The sequence below is a fragment of the Cervus canadensis genome, chromosome 28 (genome assembly GCF_019320065.1).
Source record: "Cervus canadensis isolate Bull #8, Minnesota chromosome 28, ASM1932006v1, whole genome shotgun sequence".
Classification (NCBI taxonomy): domain Eukaryota; kingdom Metazoa; phylum Chordata; class Mammalia; order Artiodactyla; family Cervidae; genus Cervus; species Cervus canadensis.
The window spans coordinates 30871516-30889416 of record NC_057413.1 but is presented as its reverse complement, the minus strand read 5'-3'; the positions used below and the strand labels follow the sequence as shown (position 1 = coordinate 30889416).

At 45.4% G+C, this 17901-nt stretch overlaps 1 protein-coding gene across 1 annotated transcript in view; it reads right to left on the bottom strand.

The window, feature by feature from the left end:
• Window positions 1-17628, bottom strand: part of TNFRSF21 (TNF receptor superfamily member 21) — a 69807-nt gene extending 52179 nt beyond the window's left edge. The window contains exons 1-2 of the mRNA XM_043449892.1: window positions 17495-17628; window positions 309-960 (exon numbers count right to left, since the gene is read on the bottom strand). Of these exons, the coding sequence (XP_043305827.1) occupies window positions 309-960; window positions 17495-17581 (739 nt within the window). The 5' untranslated portion in view covers window positions 17582-17628. The remainder of the gene's footprint in view (window positions 1-308; window positions 961-17494) is intronic.
• Window positions 17629-17901: the final 273 nt, after the last annotated feature.

The window sequence follows — 17901 nt, the reverse complement described above, 5'->3', positions numbered from 1 at the left end:
AAGTTCAGTGATTTCCCTAAGGCTACACACTGACCTTGTTTCTCCTGGTTCTAATTTTCTAGCTTGATGTCACCTAGTTCTCAGATATTTTACTCCTCTCTAATAGCTCACACTTCTGAGTCTCAATGTTTCCTATAGGTCCACAGGAGCTAGACTTTAAGTAGCCACAAAAGGCACGCCCCCATCTTCAAGGGGTGACTTGGGAATAGACAAGATGGAGAAAGCATCATGGGTCCCAGCCCATTCTTGGTACCGCTCCACAGGGCTCGAAGCCTTCCTCACATACACAATTCACGAGGTTAAGTTACCTTTGGGAATGAGAGTGGAGGAAGGGACATCGTGGGGTTCCGTGTGCTCAGGGCGGGAAAGGCTGGTTGTGCCAGGGGAGGGCGGGGCGGGGCTGGAGGAGGACGGGAGCGGGCCGCAGACGTTGTCTGCCTCCTTGGTCCCCGGCTTCATCACCACCATGTTCTGACTCAGACAGTCTGTGTACACTCTGCATCTCATCACACTGGAAGGCACATCGGAGAAGGTCCCCCGAGCACACTGCTTGCACCGCACGTCCTCCATCTCTGTCCCCTTCTTCCGCACCCCCCAGCCCACGGGGCACACCGTGTGGGGGGCACAGCTACCATTCGACTGGAACATGCCAGGTGGGCAAGAGCATTCGCGGTCAGTCAAGGCAGTACAAGGCAATTTCTCGATCATCGGCCAGGGGCACGGCTGACTACACGCGTGGCATTTCTCGATGCCATTCTCATGTCGGGTAAAGGTCCCCGTGGGGCAGCTGCTGCAGACACGCAGGCTTATGTTGGTACAGTGCTCAGACACGTAGGTTCCTGCCGGACACTTGTCACAGGTGAGCACCTGGCCGGTGACGCGGTCGACGTGGTGGTATTTGCCAACGAGACTTGGTGCCTTCTGCTCTGGCTGAGCCCTGGTGGTACTGAGGAATCCAAGCTGAAAGAAAAAAAAAAGGGGGGAAAGGAGGAATAAAAGCTAAGACGATGTTACACAGGAAGAGGAGGAGAAAGGATGGGACAATCCCTACCCGACCATCATCATCCCCATTAAAAGTCTGACCAGTTCTGTGCCATTTTTTTTTAAAATATTCATTCATTTATTTGGGGTGCATCGGGTCTCAGTTGCAGCTCTCAGGTTTCTAGTTGTGGCACATAGGGGCTTAGTTGCTCAGTGGCATGTGGGATCTTAGTTCTCAACCAGGGATTGAACCCAAGTCTCCTGCGTTGGAAGGCGGATTCTTAACCACTGAACCACCAGGGAAATCCCTGGCACTGTACCCTTTTAGAGGCTATATCATAAGAGAGAGAGAGAAAAACAGACTACAGTTCCACAGGGGGCCTGATCTCCTGGCTGGAAAGTTTTGGTTTTGTTGCCTGACCTTTGCCTCGCTTTCTTTTTTTCCATCTGTAAAATGAAGCTGCAAACTGATTATAAAATCAATGGAGAATATGAATATGAAAGCACTTTGGGACTCATATTAAAAAGGCTACACAGCAGATAAAATCTTAATGCAAGAGGAAAGTAACTTGCCGAATAGTGTCTTCCTGCTCCAGCCCAAATGTTGAGACCTGGACAAATCAGCTGAGATGGCAGGATGACAAATATTCAAGCTGCTACTCCCATAGCAACAGGTGACCCAACTGGCGTTAACCAATAGACAAAGTGTGATTTTTTTTCCCAAAGGTTTTGTCTTTACAAAGCTAAATGGTTTTTTGTTTTTATTTTGTAAATCAGAGGCAGGCCCTTGGTATCCTGAATGCGCTTTAAACAACAGAATTAATGCTTTTTAGATGCAACTCCTGTTTGTTGAGGCCATGATCAATGGAGCCTGCAGCCACCTAAGAGCCTAAGAAGAAAGCGTGGGAAGGAGGGCAGTTAAAGTTCAAAAAAACATTTAAAAAAGTTCCCTATAAAATGTAAAAACAAACTGAGATGATGCCTAAAAGCTGATGTTACAGAAAACATCTAAATCAAGAGACACAGTCAATGAAAAAACCTGAGGCTGGTTCTCTATGATCGAGATTCTTCCGTCTCTCCTTGATACAGGGGAATTAAATCAGAGCTTCAAACAAAGCCTCAACTGCAACAACATTACTCTGAGAAGCTTTTTAGAAATCCACATCCCCAGCCCATCACCTGAGATCAGGTGGATCTGCAATGGGGCCAGGAATCTGTTTTGGTCTGATTTGGTTTTTAAGCTTTCCCAATGATTCTGATCCCCAACTAAGTTTTGGACTTCCTGAAACAAGGTGGGCCCCCTTGGGCTCTAATCCCCTGTGATTCCCAGAACCACTTTGGAGACAACCCAGCTCAGCTGTCAGATCCTTCCCTCCAACTCTCACCCAACCTGGCACTTCCTATTGTTTTTTCTTTTGGCTGTGCCGTCTGGCCCATGGGATCTTAGTTCCCCAACCAGGGAGAACCCTAACCTTGAACTGGGAGCATGAAGCTTAACCACTGGACCACCAGGGAAGTTCCCTTATTATTTTAATATTGCTCTTTTAAAATCATTATTTATAACAAAAATAAACATCTTTTTTAACTTTTTCTTTTATATTGGCGCATAGTTGATTAACAATGTTGTGTTAGTTCCAGGTGTATAGCAAAGTGATTCAGTGACACATATATATGTTATCTATTCTTTTTCAAATTATTTTCCCATTTAGGTTGTTACATAACATTGAGCAGAGTTCTCTGTACAGTAGGTCCTTAATGGTTATCTATTTTAAATATGCAGTGTGTACATGTCAAACCCACATTCCCTAACTATTCCTTGTAACCATCCTACTAATTATGAAATAGAGTGAAATGTTTAAGTCTCTGCTCAAAGCCACCTACCCCCAGAGAAACACTCTCTTTATTATGGTATGCATCTTTCCAGACCATTTTCTGAACATTTACACATAAAACACACATACATGCTTTCACTTGGCCAATTCGGCTACCTTGGGTTTGGGTTTGGTTTACATATATAAAGGGGAAAGGCCATACCCACTATTCTATGACTTGTTCATCTTCTAGTACTGCATCACTGAACTCTTTCCACATCACAGCACATAGGCTACTTCCTTCTTTATAGCAGTCAGGTACTCTGACAGCAGGGATATGCCTTTGAACATGCACACGGTAAGGAGTTCAGGGATTCTTCCTACGAGGACATGTACATTGCTTCCCTGTCCACGCGTCAGTGTACCCATGCAGCTTTCTATAATCCATATTTACCTCCTTCCCTTCCCACTCCACCCTAGTTTCTCTTTTCTTTCCTTCTCATCCCAAATAACAGCTACAACCATGCTATTCTCAGTCTTTTAAGAACCCCTTTCTTCAAGGACCAAAGAAGCCACCATATAACCCATAACTTGGAACCTCTCAGGCCTTCTCTTCTTTACTACTATGAATTTACTAGATAGGTATTTTCAGACCGTGGGAGGACCAGACCTGAAAGAAAAAGAATACCTGGGCAAAGATTTAGAGAATGGAAGACTTGTGTTCTTGTCCAGGCTCTGCCTTAAGATTAATTCCACCTGGGTTTACATGCTTGTAAAATTAGCAGGTTGGACTAGGTTGTATTCAATTCAAGGTGTATTCAACTTCAAGGTGTCTGTGATTGTCAAAGTTCCACCTTCTCCAGAAAGCCTTTACAACCATTCCTAGACACTCGTTCCAAGCCAATGAGCAAACTCATCACATTTCCTGTTTCTTTTGTTCATCATGTTGGTGCCTAATTACATACTGCTTTGTAATGTTAGTTGATGACTTCCAAAGTGTATATACTTATCTTCCCATAATGATTATAAGCAGCTCGAGGCCAGGGACAACCACGTAGATTGCATTTCCTCCCTTGCTCAACCACCTCAATGATGAAGACCATGGAAATGATAAACAAAGCATCCTCTGAGCCAAGGATCAGCAAACTACATCTCGCATGCCATCTGTTCCTATAAATAAGTTTTATGGGAACCTAGGCATTTATTTGGGCTTCTCTTGGTAAAGAATCCACCTGCCATGCAGGAGATCCATGCATGGGGTTCAAGCCCTGGGTCAGGAAGATCCCCTGGAGAAGGAAATGGCACCCCATTCCAGTGTTCTTGCCTGGGAAATCTCATGGACAGAGGAGCCTGGCGGGCTACAGTCCATGGGGTTGTAACAGTTGGACACAACTCAGTAATTAAACAACAACAACAGACGTTCATTTAGGTATTGTCCATGGCTGTTTTCATGCTATAACGGCAGAGATGGATAACTGCAAGAGACCATGTGGCTGCAAACTTATCTGCCTCTTTAAAGGAAAAAAAAAGCTGACTCAGTTATACATATATACACATTCTTTTCCATATTCTTTTCCAGTATGGTTTATTGCAGGATATTGAATATAGTTCCCTATGCTATATAGTAAGACTTTGTTGTTTGTCTATCCCCGATTCCTTTTTTTCCTATATGACAACCATCATCCTGTAGTTATACATTCATCTGTTTAGTGTGTCTTCCCCTCTGGACCACAAGCTCCATAAGGATAAGAATAGAATCTATGTTATATGCTGATGCTCTCCAAGCCCTGGAGGACAGTATTCAATACATGGTATACCTGACCAGGGGGTGTTGGCTAAATGAATGAGTGGATTTGTAGACCATAATTAATCAGAAGCAGCAAAGTAAAGGGTGGGAGTGGAGGAGGTTGCTGGGGATGAACACAGGTATAAAAGCAAGTGACAGAAAGCCAAGATGCCTCCACCACGTAGCTACCATATCTCAAACAGGCTGACACCCTTCGTGTAAGGGTAAATATTACAGTTTCACCTCTAAAGCCCCTGAGGATATCATTCCATTTTCACAGAACCTTAACTGGCTTATAAGAATTATGCTCTGGGTGGTGTTTAAGATGACAAGAAAAGTAATGAAGAGTTTAAAATAGCTCTCATTTCATAAAAAGATTAGAGTAACTTGGTGATTAGAATGGTAAGCACTATAACAAGATTATTCTCCAGAAGTCACCTATGTCCCATCCTGATCTCAACTTTAGCTATTCGAAAATGTTCATCTTCTTAGAGGACGCTTATTTCAACAACAATAATGATAGATGGACAAAAATCGGTGTACCATTCCACACTGCACAGGATACAGAAGCACGACAAATACTTACAAACTGATTAAAAGGGAAAACCCAGGACACAAAGCACCTTTCAAGGAGGGAAGGTCTCCACACTCACCTTGATGATGTGCATCACACCTATCCTGTTATATCACTCTTACTCTAGGACACAGAGATGGACCCAAGAAACACCAGATGTGCTAATATATATCAGAATGCTGACGCTTATTTTTGTTTGTTTGATTTCCTTCTTTTTTTTAAGATTTTTTTTTTTTTTTGATGTGGGCCATTTTTAAAGTCTTCAATGAATTTGTGACAATACTACTTCTGTTTTCTGTTTTGGTTTTTTGGCTACCAGGTATGTGAGATCTTAGCTCCTCAACCAGGGATTAAACCCACACCCCCTGCATTGGAAGTCTTAACCACTGGACTGCCAGGAAGCTCCTGATGCTTATTTATCTTTAACAATTCTTATCCCATGACCTCATCCTTCTAACAAATGAGAGAAAGAGCCTGTGCAGTTTCTAAGTAAATGTGTTTGTCATTCTTGCTCCCTATCAAATCTCAATCACTTTTCATAGAAAATGAGCAAACTCAAGGCAGTGATAAACTTTTGTCTATTCATAATGGATCAGCAGGAAAACTGCTTGTGAACTTACTATAGAAAAATTGTTAATACTGCCTAAAACTAATATGTCAAAAGGAATCTCAGCTTCCTTGGATATGATAAGTAAGGGAAACAAGTTATTCCTGAGATGGTAACTATAAAAACATGGTGAGGATAAAACACACTAACAGGGTCTTCCCTGGTGGTCCAGTGGCTAAGACATCACCTTCCAATGCAGGGGTTACAGGTTTGATCTCTGGTCAGGGAGCCAAGATCCTACATGCCTCTAGGTCAAAAGCCCAAAGGTAAAACAGAAGCAATATTGTAACAAATTCAATAAAGACTTTAAAAATGGTCCACATCAAAAAACACCTTTAGAAAAATAAAACATACGAACAGATGCTCATGTGGCAAAAAGCCAGGCAGAGTAGAGATACTCCCAGAAGTTCTGACCATTTTATTTTCCGCAGCACATTAAATTTGTAATCATAAGGCACTGACTGCTGGGAATTCTAGAGATTTGAAGGGAGAAAAAGAATGTACCAAGAGAAAGGTGCCAAGCAAAAACCTTCTGCAAAGCAGAGAGAGACCTGTTACCAGTTACGTTATATAAATTTGGCCGACTCTGGCACCGTCTACTATCCTCTTTGATTTAAAAAGCCTTCTGTTGCTAAGGCAAAAGCAGGGACTGCCGTTCAAGCTGGCGAATCCAGAGACAGCTGAGGCTAGAATGTGCTGACGACAGGGCCGGAGGGAGGCAAGCTCAGAGGAGGTGGAAGGGAAAGGGAAAAAAAAAAGCAAGACAGAACCAACCCAGATGCTGTCTCCCCTGGAACCTATAATGCAGGAGAGTGTGTGTACTCAGCCTTCAGGGGCCTGGACCATAGAAACACATCGCCCTCCACCCATCATAATATTGTTGTGTCACGTTAGTCGCTCAGTCGTGTCTGACTCTTTGTGACCCATGGACTGTAGCCCGCCAGGCTCCCCTGTCCATGAAATTCTCTAGGCAAGAATGCTGGAGTGGGTTGCCATTTCCTTCTCCAGGGCATCTTCCCAACCCAGGGATCAAACCTGGGTCTCCTGCATTGAAGGCAGATTCTTTGCCATCTGAATCACCAGGGAAGCCCACCCATCACCCATCACAACAGTTCATTGTATAGGCTAAGACCCCACTTACGTGGAGAAGCCAAGTTATAAATAAGACAGTGGTGAAGGTGAAGAATTTACAGAACCCTCACTAAACCTGGCAAAACTGCCACCACCAGCCATGGCAGCAACTCTAGCCTGTATAAACAAAACCTAATTTAGCCTGAAGCATCTGAGCAAGCCCAGCTCTACCAGATTCTGATGGGGGTGCGGGGGAGGGGGAGAGCAGTTTAACCTGTGTCTCCATTTCTTCATTAGTATAATGGAGATAATAATAATAATACAATTAAATAATAAACTAAAAATAATTTTTATAATAATACAATAAAAGTAATACATAAGATCACAACCCTAGGATTGTTTTCACAATTGTTACTACAGATAAGAGCAGGTGAAACAGTCAAGACACAAGGTAATTCTTCATGAATGTTATTTTAATCATCATTCCTTCTATTTATCATCATACTCTAGCTTAGCTTCAGTCCCTTGGGATTACATTAGACAACTTTTCAAAACACTCCAATTAAAACACAAATATCCAATAGAGAAGAAACTAGTGGTTACCAGTGTAAAGAGGAAAAGGGGAGAAATGATATGGCAAAGGGGGAAAAGGGGTTATTATGGAACTATATGAAATCATATATAGGAGGGACTTCCTGGGTTGGGTGGCCCAGTGGTTAAGAATCTGCCTTTCAACACAGGGGACTCGAGTTTGATCCCTGGTCAGGGAACTAAAGATCCCACATGCCTAGAGCAACTAGGCCTGCATGCCACAAGAGAAATCCAGGCAGTGCAACTAGAGAAAGTCTGAGTGCCACAAGGAAGAGCCAGCACAGTCAAAAATGAAAAATAATTTCAGAAAAGAAATCATATGTATGAAACTTCTGAAATTTGCAAAGCACTACAGAATTTAAAGATTCTTTCATTCAATAAAAATAACAATAATCCCTGTTTTTTTACAACAGTAAAGTAAAGGTGTAGCCTCCTTTTATTTAACACAACAACAACAACAATACACCAATAACCAATTCCTGATAAGTGTGTCAAAGCCTCCAGATTTTTAAAAAACTATAATCCTAAAACATACCCTACTAGGCTTGGAGCCGGCCACAAAACCAAAAATACAGACTGCATGGCAAGGAGGTAAAAGAGAACCAAGAACCAACTGGCATTTCCAGACAGATTTAGAATATACAGTACCAAGCAGATGAGCAAACACAGGAGGAGAAAGGATTCGTTATTTGTTGGTACACTGTAGACGGATGGAGGGAAAGTTAAGGAAACATTTTCCAGAGGGAATTTTCCTGATCTTGTCCCACAAGATGTTGATGATTCTAGGGTCTAAAACATGGGTGAATAAATCCCAGCCAGCTCCCTGCTTTTTTATAACCCGCAGGCTTAAGGTTAGTTTTCCCATTTTCAATAGTTGGGTTAAAAAAAAAAAATCAAAAGCAGCATAAAATTTTATGATACATGAAAATGATTTGAAATTCAAATTTCAGTGTCCACAAATCAAATTGACTTGGAACCCAGCCACACCCACTCTTCTGGGCATTGCCTACTTCTGCTTTCAAAGCACAGAGGCAGCTCTGAGTGGTGTCCACAGAGATGGTAGGGTCCACATGGTCAGAAATACTATCTAGCTCTTTACAGATAAAGTTTACTAACCCCTGGCCTAGAAGTTTAGGAAATTCTCCTCACTGGCATCTTCTCTTGGAGAAGCACAATTCATGGCAACCTCACGAAGGCTGCAAGAGGCCCAGCCCAACCCAGGAGGGCTGCAGAAAAAGGTGACTTAGTTGAACCCGAGACTTCCCAAACTTATGTGACCATGAAATCCTTTACTCACACCAGGAGTACAAACATCCTTCACAACACACTGATGTAGTTCTCACCACCAACATGATGCTAAAGTCCAGAAATGCCAACAAACCCAACATTAATAAGATCAAATATAAAATTCAAAGTGGAACTTTCTTGGTGGTCGAGTGGTTAAGATTCTGGGCTCCCACTGCCATGGGCACAGGTTTGATCCTTGGTCAGGGAACTAAAATCCCAAAAGCCCTGTGGTGTCACTAAGAAAAAAAAAGAAGAAAAAAAAAGAAGAAACTAACCAAAATATTTGCATTATAAAATATAAAATCATTAAAAGTAGCCTGGGGAAAAACTATGCCATATACAGCTAATAAAAGCTTATAATCGAAAATGTAAAAAATTAACACAAAGCAGGTTAACAAAAATTGCTCTCAACAGTGGAGACAGAATAATTATAAGGATAACTTGTTTACTCGATAAATAGTGTCCGACTCTTTTGTGACCCCATGGACTGCAGCCCGCCAGGCTCCTCTGTCCATGGGATTTCCCAGGCAAGAATGCTGGAGTGGGTTGCCATTTCCTTCTCCAGAGGATCTTCCCAACCCAGGAATCAAACCCACGTCTCCTGCATTGCAAGTGGATTCTTTACTACTGAGTTTCCCATGGATAAATTGATAATATCCCTTGCAACTATTGAAATGCAAATTTGCACAACCAAGGACCTTTACATATCTCTATTAAAGCAGCATAAGTAAATTAAAATAAAACTTCAATGTTGGCCAGCTTGTGGGGTAGTAGGTACATGTATAGGTTGCTGGTGACAATCTTAATGAATCAGTCTTCCTAAAGACAATCTGGCATCATGCAGCAAGAGCCATAAAACGGTTCATTCATTTCCTGTGACCCAGCAATTCCACTTTTGGGAATACACATCAAAAGTACCTCACTTTTGGGAACAACCCAGAAGAAAAAAGAGCAACCGGTTTGTATAGAGACAACTCTCTCAGTGCTGCTTGCTTGCAGCAGGAAAACAATGAGAACAACAACCAAGTGTCCAACGACAGTAGGATGACTCAACACGCTGCCAACCAGAGAAGAGGCTGGCATAAAAACTGGCAGCCAGGAAGGTTGCACGGACATGAATCACAGCCCCTCAAATTCACATCCAAACTTTGGGTGACCCAATCTTATCTGCTCCTTCCCCACCCACCACTTGAAAGCAATCAGACCATCAGAGACTCAACTCAAGAACCAGGAAATCATGGGACTTCCCTGGTGGTCCAGCAGTTAAGACTCCATGTTTCCACTGCAGGGGGCATGGGTTTGACCCCAGATGAGACAAAAAAAAAAAGTAAAAAGTAAAAAATAAAATGTTCTTTGTTAGTAAGTCAAACACCCTTGAGATATAGATCAAAGTACTGAGACTCAGATCAAGCTCCCACTACACTCTATCTTGTCCAGAATGAATGAACTGTTAAGTTTAGAGCAAAATCCTTATGGAATTCATTCAACAATCATTTACTGCTTAAACACTGTGTGTCAGGGCATTGGGCTAGAAACACAAAGATGAACAGTATGTTGTCTGTCATCTGTAAGAAGCTGAAAAGGCCAATAACATTGGCCCTGAGCATGCTGTATGCAGAAGCATACCTAAACCTCATCTAATCGGGTCTTTCTCCTGGACCAGGTACAGAAGATTTCAACCAAAGAAGAGAGAGGAGCCATGGACTTCCAGAAGTAAAGAGCAAGGAGTGACTAACGACCAGTTAGATTATTCTGGGAACCTATCACCATCTGCCTTGAGTTTTTTCCTCCTCATCCTCTTGCCTCTTTTAATCCTGGATATGCTGACCCGGCCATACCTAAGGTGATATCTGATAATAATCAGAAAATAATAATCCTTCTCAAAAGGGTTCTTTGGGGAATCAGAATGCCAACCTCCTTCCCAGGAGCAATGATAAAATTTCTTCTCACCTTCTGCCTCTCTTTAGTCTACTCAGCATCTACAATCTATGAAAAGACATGTTGAAAAGCTCCCTTAGGAGAGAGCTCTACGCGTGATAAACCGCATACAAACATCTCACATGAGACGAGACTGTGCAAATCACAGAGCTCAACCACTTTCTAAGAGACCTGAAGTGAAAAGTTAACAAAGAAAATACCAGTAACACATGATGCAAGCCTGTGGACTGATCCTGTACAAATAATCAGGCCGCAGCAAAGGAAACCCTGAGAGGTCCTCGAGTTCTCAGGATGCGTTGAAACTAGCTTGCTATGCAGAATTCATGTCATACTGTTACTCGCTAGGCAAATATTTTTCAAAATGACCCCAGGAGCAGGAAAGCACAGCATCTATTCCCTATTTATAACATTTCAATTTGCAAGAGCATCTTTCCATCTTAACTGTGGAACCATTGCCAGTCAGAGTCACACCAGAGGAAAATGCTTGCCAGTGGCTCCACGCCCTTCCCCTTCAATCCGCACACACAGGTTGCTCTTAACGTTATAATCAGCCCTTTTGGCTAAACTTCCACATGCCACCATGGGGTAGAACCGCTCACCCAGTGGAAAGAGAATGTTTGACTCTTAGGTAAAAGTATTCCTTTAACGGGAAACAAAATTCCAGTAAATTAAGGTTGCTTGTGCCCGACCCACACCCTGAAATAAAGAGCAGTGTGTATGCAGTCAGGCTGACTTAGATCTGAATCCTCGCTCTGGCAGTTGCCGATTTCTTGACCATAGCTTCTCCTAAGCCTCATTTCCTGTAAAATGGGGCAAATGCTACTGCCTCATGGACTTGAAGACTCTATTGAGATCATCTGTAGAAGCTATTCAACACAATGTCAATAGTATGTGCTCAATAAATAGAAGCTTGATAATAATCAAATCAATGATTCATCTTAATATTCCTCCCCTCTACCAGGACCAAAGCCTCTTAGAGCCACTGCTGCTCATTTGATTCCAGAACCCATCTCACTCCTCTCCTCCCTGCTAAATCCATTCAACTCAGGCTCCTTTTCCCAAAACTGATTTGCAAATGGCTCCAAGCGCCATACCCTAAAGACACTTTGAGCACAACTTTCCCACCACGCAAGCACCTGTCATCTTCACGGCCAGGGTGCTGACATGTGGGATTTTTTCCAGAATCCAGGAGGAAGGACTGTTCCTGGCAGTCTTCAGCATCTCTCAAGGAGAGTGAGATCACGGGGCTTCCCTGGTGGTCCAGTGGTCATGCCTCCATGCTTCTAATGCAGGGGGCATAGGTTCGATCCCTGGTCGGGGAACTAAGATCCAACATATCTACTCATTGGTGTGGCCATAAAGAAGAGAAAGAAGAGCGAGATCACCACTGCTCTGAAGCAACAGCCTAAACATCCGTGAGCCCCGTGTTTCTACAGCCCCCGTGAGCGAGCAGATACTTGCTGACATCAGCCAGTTCCCTTTCTACTTACAAGGTCTGCCCAGCTCCTCTCCTCTCCTGGGCTCAGGCTGGACATGGAAGGTGGTGTGGAAGCCAGGTGGCAGCACATAAGCCAATTTAGGATGCCTGTTTACTTTCTGGTATTTGACAAATATAAACACTGGGGCATGGCCAGTATTTATTCACCATCTCGCCCCTTTCCCAAAGAATCGCAGCTCAGCAGCTGCTACTCCAACTACAACGCCCAGCGTCCTACTAATGCTAAAGGGGGATCCAACTTGGGGACCAAGGTAACGCCTCTTGCAGCTTCAGTTTTCATTCTGTCCAACAGACATTATCTGCGCCTAATGCTCCAGACCGAATCCATTCCAAATGGTCATCAGGCACAAGCCCAAAGGCAATGAGAGACTTCTGTCACTGAAGAGAAGCACCTGAATTTTCCAGGAAGTTGCCAAGTGATCTGGCATCACCAAGGCTTTGCCAGGCCTGCTTGGGGGAAGAGGGCCAGAAGAGTCAGTGCTTCCTGGAAAAAGAGGTACTGCAGTTGACAAAAAGTCACTCAATTACTCTGGCCCTGGAATAATCTGATGATGCCTCTGACCATTTCCCATTGCACGCACACACACACAATTAATAAGTTCCCTTAAGCCGATTATAGTTTACATGCTTTGCAAAGGGCCGGATGAGCACAAAACCGATCTGCAACGTGTCCCCGGAGTCTCTAAAGAGACTTTACCTCTCACCCTCACAGTCAAGAGTAAGGCTGAAAAGTGACGTCTCCCCATTCTGATCTACAAGTAGACAGCATGCAGAGCACCTGCTGAAGTCAGCTTGAACCCACGCCCATTCACTCCATCCACTTGGAGAAAGGGGCCTGCTGCAAATGGTGCTGGAAAATACAGTATTAACTGTGCTGACCACCTCCAGCTGGGAAGACTGTGTCCAAATTTAGCCACCCTAAAATATGCAGTTTAGCAAGTTGGTAGATCTAGGTCGGCTTGCTCCTGGTATTTTCTCAACTTTGGGTAGGATGCATTCCATGACAAGGAAATGTCTTCTTGCTGATTTGATGTGCCTGTGTGTCTTCTTTACACTGTAGGTTTGTTTATTTGTTTTGTGCTGGGCTTGTGGCAGATTCAGCCATGTGCCTTTAGAAACAGCTGAGAATTCAGATGAAAAAGCTCAATCCCACCCTATACAGTTTGACAACAGGGATCGGAGATTCACATGGTGTGTGGGAAACCCTGCCTTCCAGGACAGATGAGCATACCTGACTTGTGCGATCATGAGTCATTTTCTCTACCAAGACTAACAGAAGTTATTCTGAGACTACAAAAATTTTTCTTTTGACTTTCAGACCAAAAGCCACAATTTCTTCAAGTGTTGCTTTTTTTTTTTAAGGTTTTGTTTTTCTATATGGACCATTTTTTAAGCATTTAGTGAATTTGTTACAATATTGCTTCTGTTTTTGTGTTTTGGTTTTTTGGTGGTGAGGCATATATATGGGATCTTGGCTCTCCAACCAGGGATCAAACCCTCACTCCCTACGTTGGAAGGTGAAGTCTCAACCTCTGGACCTCCACAGAAGTCCCTCAAGTAGTTTAAAGATACTAACATCCATCACATTTTGTGTATTACTTTGAGTATAGTACATTCATCTATGGGTTCTTTCTGAAAGTGTGAAACTTAACCAGTACTATTGATAGCCATGTCTGTTTATACACCATATACTTTGTACCTGTAGGGCAAGATTCAAGTTCTAATTCATCCCTGGGTTCCCACTAAGAAGAACAGTGCCTCTCAGAGTAAGCGCTCAATGTAGGTTTGTTAACATGAAAAATAATTCGCTTCCCCCATCTAGGCTGTTTTTCCCCTCCAAGTTTTCCCTTGCAGCTTTTACCCTCTAGGACTGTGAAGTTCAGGTGCATATAAAGGAGAAAACCTTTTGGATATAACAGTAGCTCTAATTCAAAGTTCTCCTTGAACTTGTCACTTAGTTTAGAAGCTATTCAGGACTTCAGCCCCAACCAGCTACTCTACACCAATCTAGTCAAATATCCAAAGTCAAATGCCAGGATGCTAGATGACTAACTTTAATAAGGAAAGGTCAGGAGACAGCACCAAGACATTCAGTCTCAACAACAGTGACAAACACCCCCATGTGGGACTTTCTAGGCAAGCACTCAGCTGAAAGCTCTTACAGTAACTGTCCTTCTATCTGGAATTCATAATATATGCAGATTAGTGGTTTCTAAAATTTCAGACCTCATTCCCTTCTCAATTACATCTCCTTTTTCTTCTGTCTGCCCCACTGCCAACATTCTATCTGTCCAGTCAAAGCAAGCTCCTTGAGGGCAAGAGACATCTCTTGTTGTGAGCCCACTCTAGGGCATTTCTTAACACTGGCACAAACCTCAAGGTCTCATTCATCTGCTCTCCAGATTTTTGGCCTGAAACACACAATATTTTGCCTATCAGTGTGTGGTTTACTTTCCAATATCAAGCAGACATCTCAACGCATCAGAAACAGAAGCGCAAGCAGCAAGAACGCTTTCCTCCAAAGGCATTCATGCAATTCTCAATAGTGTCCTGCAACGAACCAAACCACCAGCCTCAACTCTCCCCCAGTGAGTCTTCCTTATTGTTACATTTCCTCACCTGGCAATTTGGAGTTGGGAAACATGCAGAGTGGCACAGCAGGGAGGCAGTGAGTCGTGAGAGGGAGCCAAGCGATCCTGGGTCCCAGCGCCAGTGCCCTCAACACTTGGGAGCTGGGTGGCTCAGGACGGCCAGTGAGTTTTTGCAGTCTCCATTTTCTCAACTGGAAAACGGAGCTCATCCCACCGGCTTCGCAGAGATGTTGGGACTAAGATAGGTACTATCTATAAAGCACCTGATACATATGATAATCATGCTATATGCTGTATATATATTACATAAAAGACTTTTTAAAGCTTACAGTAAGTTCTCTTTCAGTTAGCCTGTCATCACAAGAAAGAATCAAAAATGATGACAGTACAAGTATTTTCACCCTAAAAGAGGAAATATTTGAAAGAAGAGGAGTAACAGAAAACCACTATGAAGGCACTACCCCACCCCCCACTGGCCCCAGTGTGCCTTGAGCATGCTGCCACGTGGACCTGAGCTGCAGTACCTGAAGTCTGTCATTTTCACAGGGCCAAGAATCCCAATGGGATAAAGAGTCCTTAAAACAATGTCATGAAATCACCATTTTTTTTTTCTAGCCACATTATACAGCATTTGGGATTTTAGTTCCGTGACCAGGGATGGAACCCGTGCCCAAGCATGGAGTCTTAACCACGAGATCATCATTTCATATGCTATCCATGCCTGGGCTAAGGACTGTAGCTTGTAGCGCGGGAAAAATAAAAGACATTGCTTCCCCACCCTGGTGACCCCTGTCCACCCTCTCAGTTTCCCTTCAGGACAAAGGGGTCAACCCCAGGCCACTCCATGAACTGCAGTGGAACTTTTCTATCATAATTAGCAAGAGAATAAGGACTCTCATTTTAGTTAGTGCAATCTCAAGATTGCATCTAAGCTCCACTATAAATTACTTAAAAAAAGGCAAACTTACTTTCTCAAGTCTTCAGTTGCAAATCCAGTGCACAATTTTTTAGGTCAACCAGATTTAAAGATTTCATAAAAGGAGCTGGGCTCTTTCTCTGGAGGTTAAAGCAACCTATGCTTTGATTACACCACGACCTTACTTTAAGCATCTCATGCAGAAATGTAAAGTCAATGAAATATTGCACAGAGTTAAGACTTAATGCAGGAGTGGACTCCAAGGGGAGCATAGGTGTACAGCAGTAGATCCAAGACAGACAAGGAGGCAGCTTGAGGATAGACCTACCTCCACTGATATTAGGCTCGATGTTTCCCAGGACTTAGATGGGCTTCTCTTCACACGGACTGTCCAATCCATGCTCACTGCTTTCAAGGACCCTCCCAGCCTACTGCCCACCATCCACCACCCTTGTGTCAAGGACACAAATCTTGACTTTGCCACTGCTATAGAATGGGCAGAAAAGGGTCTTTGAAGGGAGCCTGGGACCTGCCTCATTATAAATCCGAACAGCACCAAACTTTTCTTTAGAGTCTCTCTTCCCCTTTAAAACACACCCTCGCACAGGGAACCAGAGTGTCTGTAGGATGAATTCCCAGGCCATAGCAACTGCAGTGCCCTGGGATCTAAGAGATCTTGGTTGGCCGGGCATTAAGCCCTTTTCGGGAAGGAGACAGAAAGCCTGCCTCTCCCTGACACGGCCTTGCCATGAAAACAGGCTCTCGTTTTTTTTGTTTTTGTTCGGTTTTTAGCTAAGAATCTCCATCCTCCCGGCGGACACAGAAAGATAAGCACGGATGCTTATGGTGGCTCATGAGTTTGATCTCAAATCAATTTTCTTCTTCCACCTAACTCATCCCATCCCCCCGCCAACATTTGGCAAGGCGGGGAAGGGATGTGGGGAAGTTGGGGACAAGTTTTGGGTCGAAGGTGCTTTCAGGCTTTGGCCAGATAAGAGATGGAGAGAACTGGCTACATACAGGGCACGCCCTGGAGCTGAATGCAGACCGGGTGCAGAAGGAAGCAGCTCCACCCTCCATGCTTACCTGCCCGGCCACAGGTAGGCGAGGGAAGGGGAAAAACGGGGGGAAATTCCGCTTCCTTTATGGTGGGCTCTCCCCTTCCCCCACTCAAGTGTCAGCGCGCTGGCCGCCTGGCTGGGAGCCGGGGCTTTGGGGGCGCCTGAGAGTGGGTCTCAGGGTTCCTTTTTGGGCGTGCCGAAACCGGGACCCACCCAGCCAAGGCGGAGAGAAGAGGGAAGGGGGCCAGGCGCCCGCTCCGAAGGCGAGGCGCCGAGGTACCCGGCGTTCTCGGGGCCGGCGCGCCCGGGTCCCGCGCTCTCCCACTGCAGTAGCATCCCGACATGACACTGCAGCGGCAACAAAGCCGCGGCCGCCGCCAGCCTCGGCTCCCCGGCCCCACACCCCACGGAGGGGGTAGCGGCTGGTGGCCATGGGGGTGCGCCGAGGGGATGCGGGCCCCGGAAGGGCGGAGGAGGTGAAGAAACCCTGAAATGCGCAGGAAGCTGAGTGGCCATCTCCAGCGCCTCTCCCGGCGCAGCCAGACTGCAAGGAAAACAATTCGCCTTCATTCCGGAGTCGGGCTGAGCTCTGCGGCTCCCCCAGAACGACCCGATCCAAGCCCTCGGGTCTGTTGCCTGCCCTCGCTCGCAACCTCCCCCGCCCCGCACCCAGCACCCCCGAAGCCCCGGCCCCGGGACCCGCCCCGCTCTCAGAGCCCGGCGTCCTAGGCTCCCGCGCGGCCGCCGCCCCCGGCTCCGTCTACCCCACCCGGAGCGCTCACCAGGAGAAGGGAGCCCGCGATCATCGTGGCTCCGGCGATGCGGCTGCAGGAGGCCGGGGCGGTGCTGCTGCTCGTGAAGGTCCCCATGGCTGAGCCCGGGGCTCGCAGGGCGCCCGGGGCGCGTGGCCCCCCGGCAGCTTGAATCGGCGGCTGTTTCTGCCCAGCGCCGCATCCACCGCCGCCTCCCGAGCCGGGAGCCCATCTACCTCCAACACCCCATGTGCACTGCGGCAGCCGGACGGCCGGACACAGGAGGGAGGCGGCAAGCGAGGCTCCGGGGGCGCTTAGCACCTGCCCAGCTGCGCGGCTGTCCGGGCGGGGAGAAGCAGCCGCTGCTGCAACCCGCACCTCCCCGCGCTCTCCTCCGACAGCGGCTGCGGAGAACCAGGGAGGAGGGCTGGGCGCGA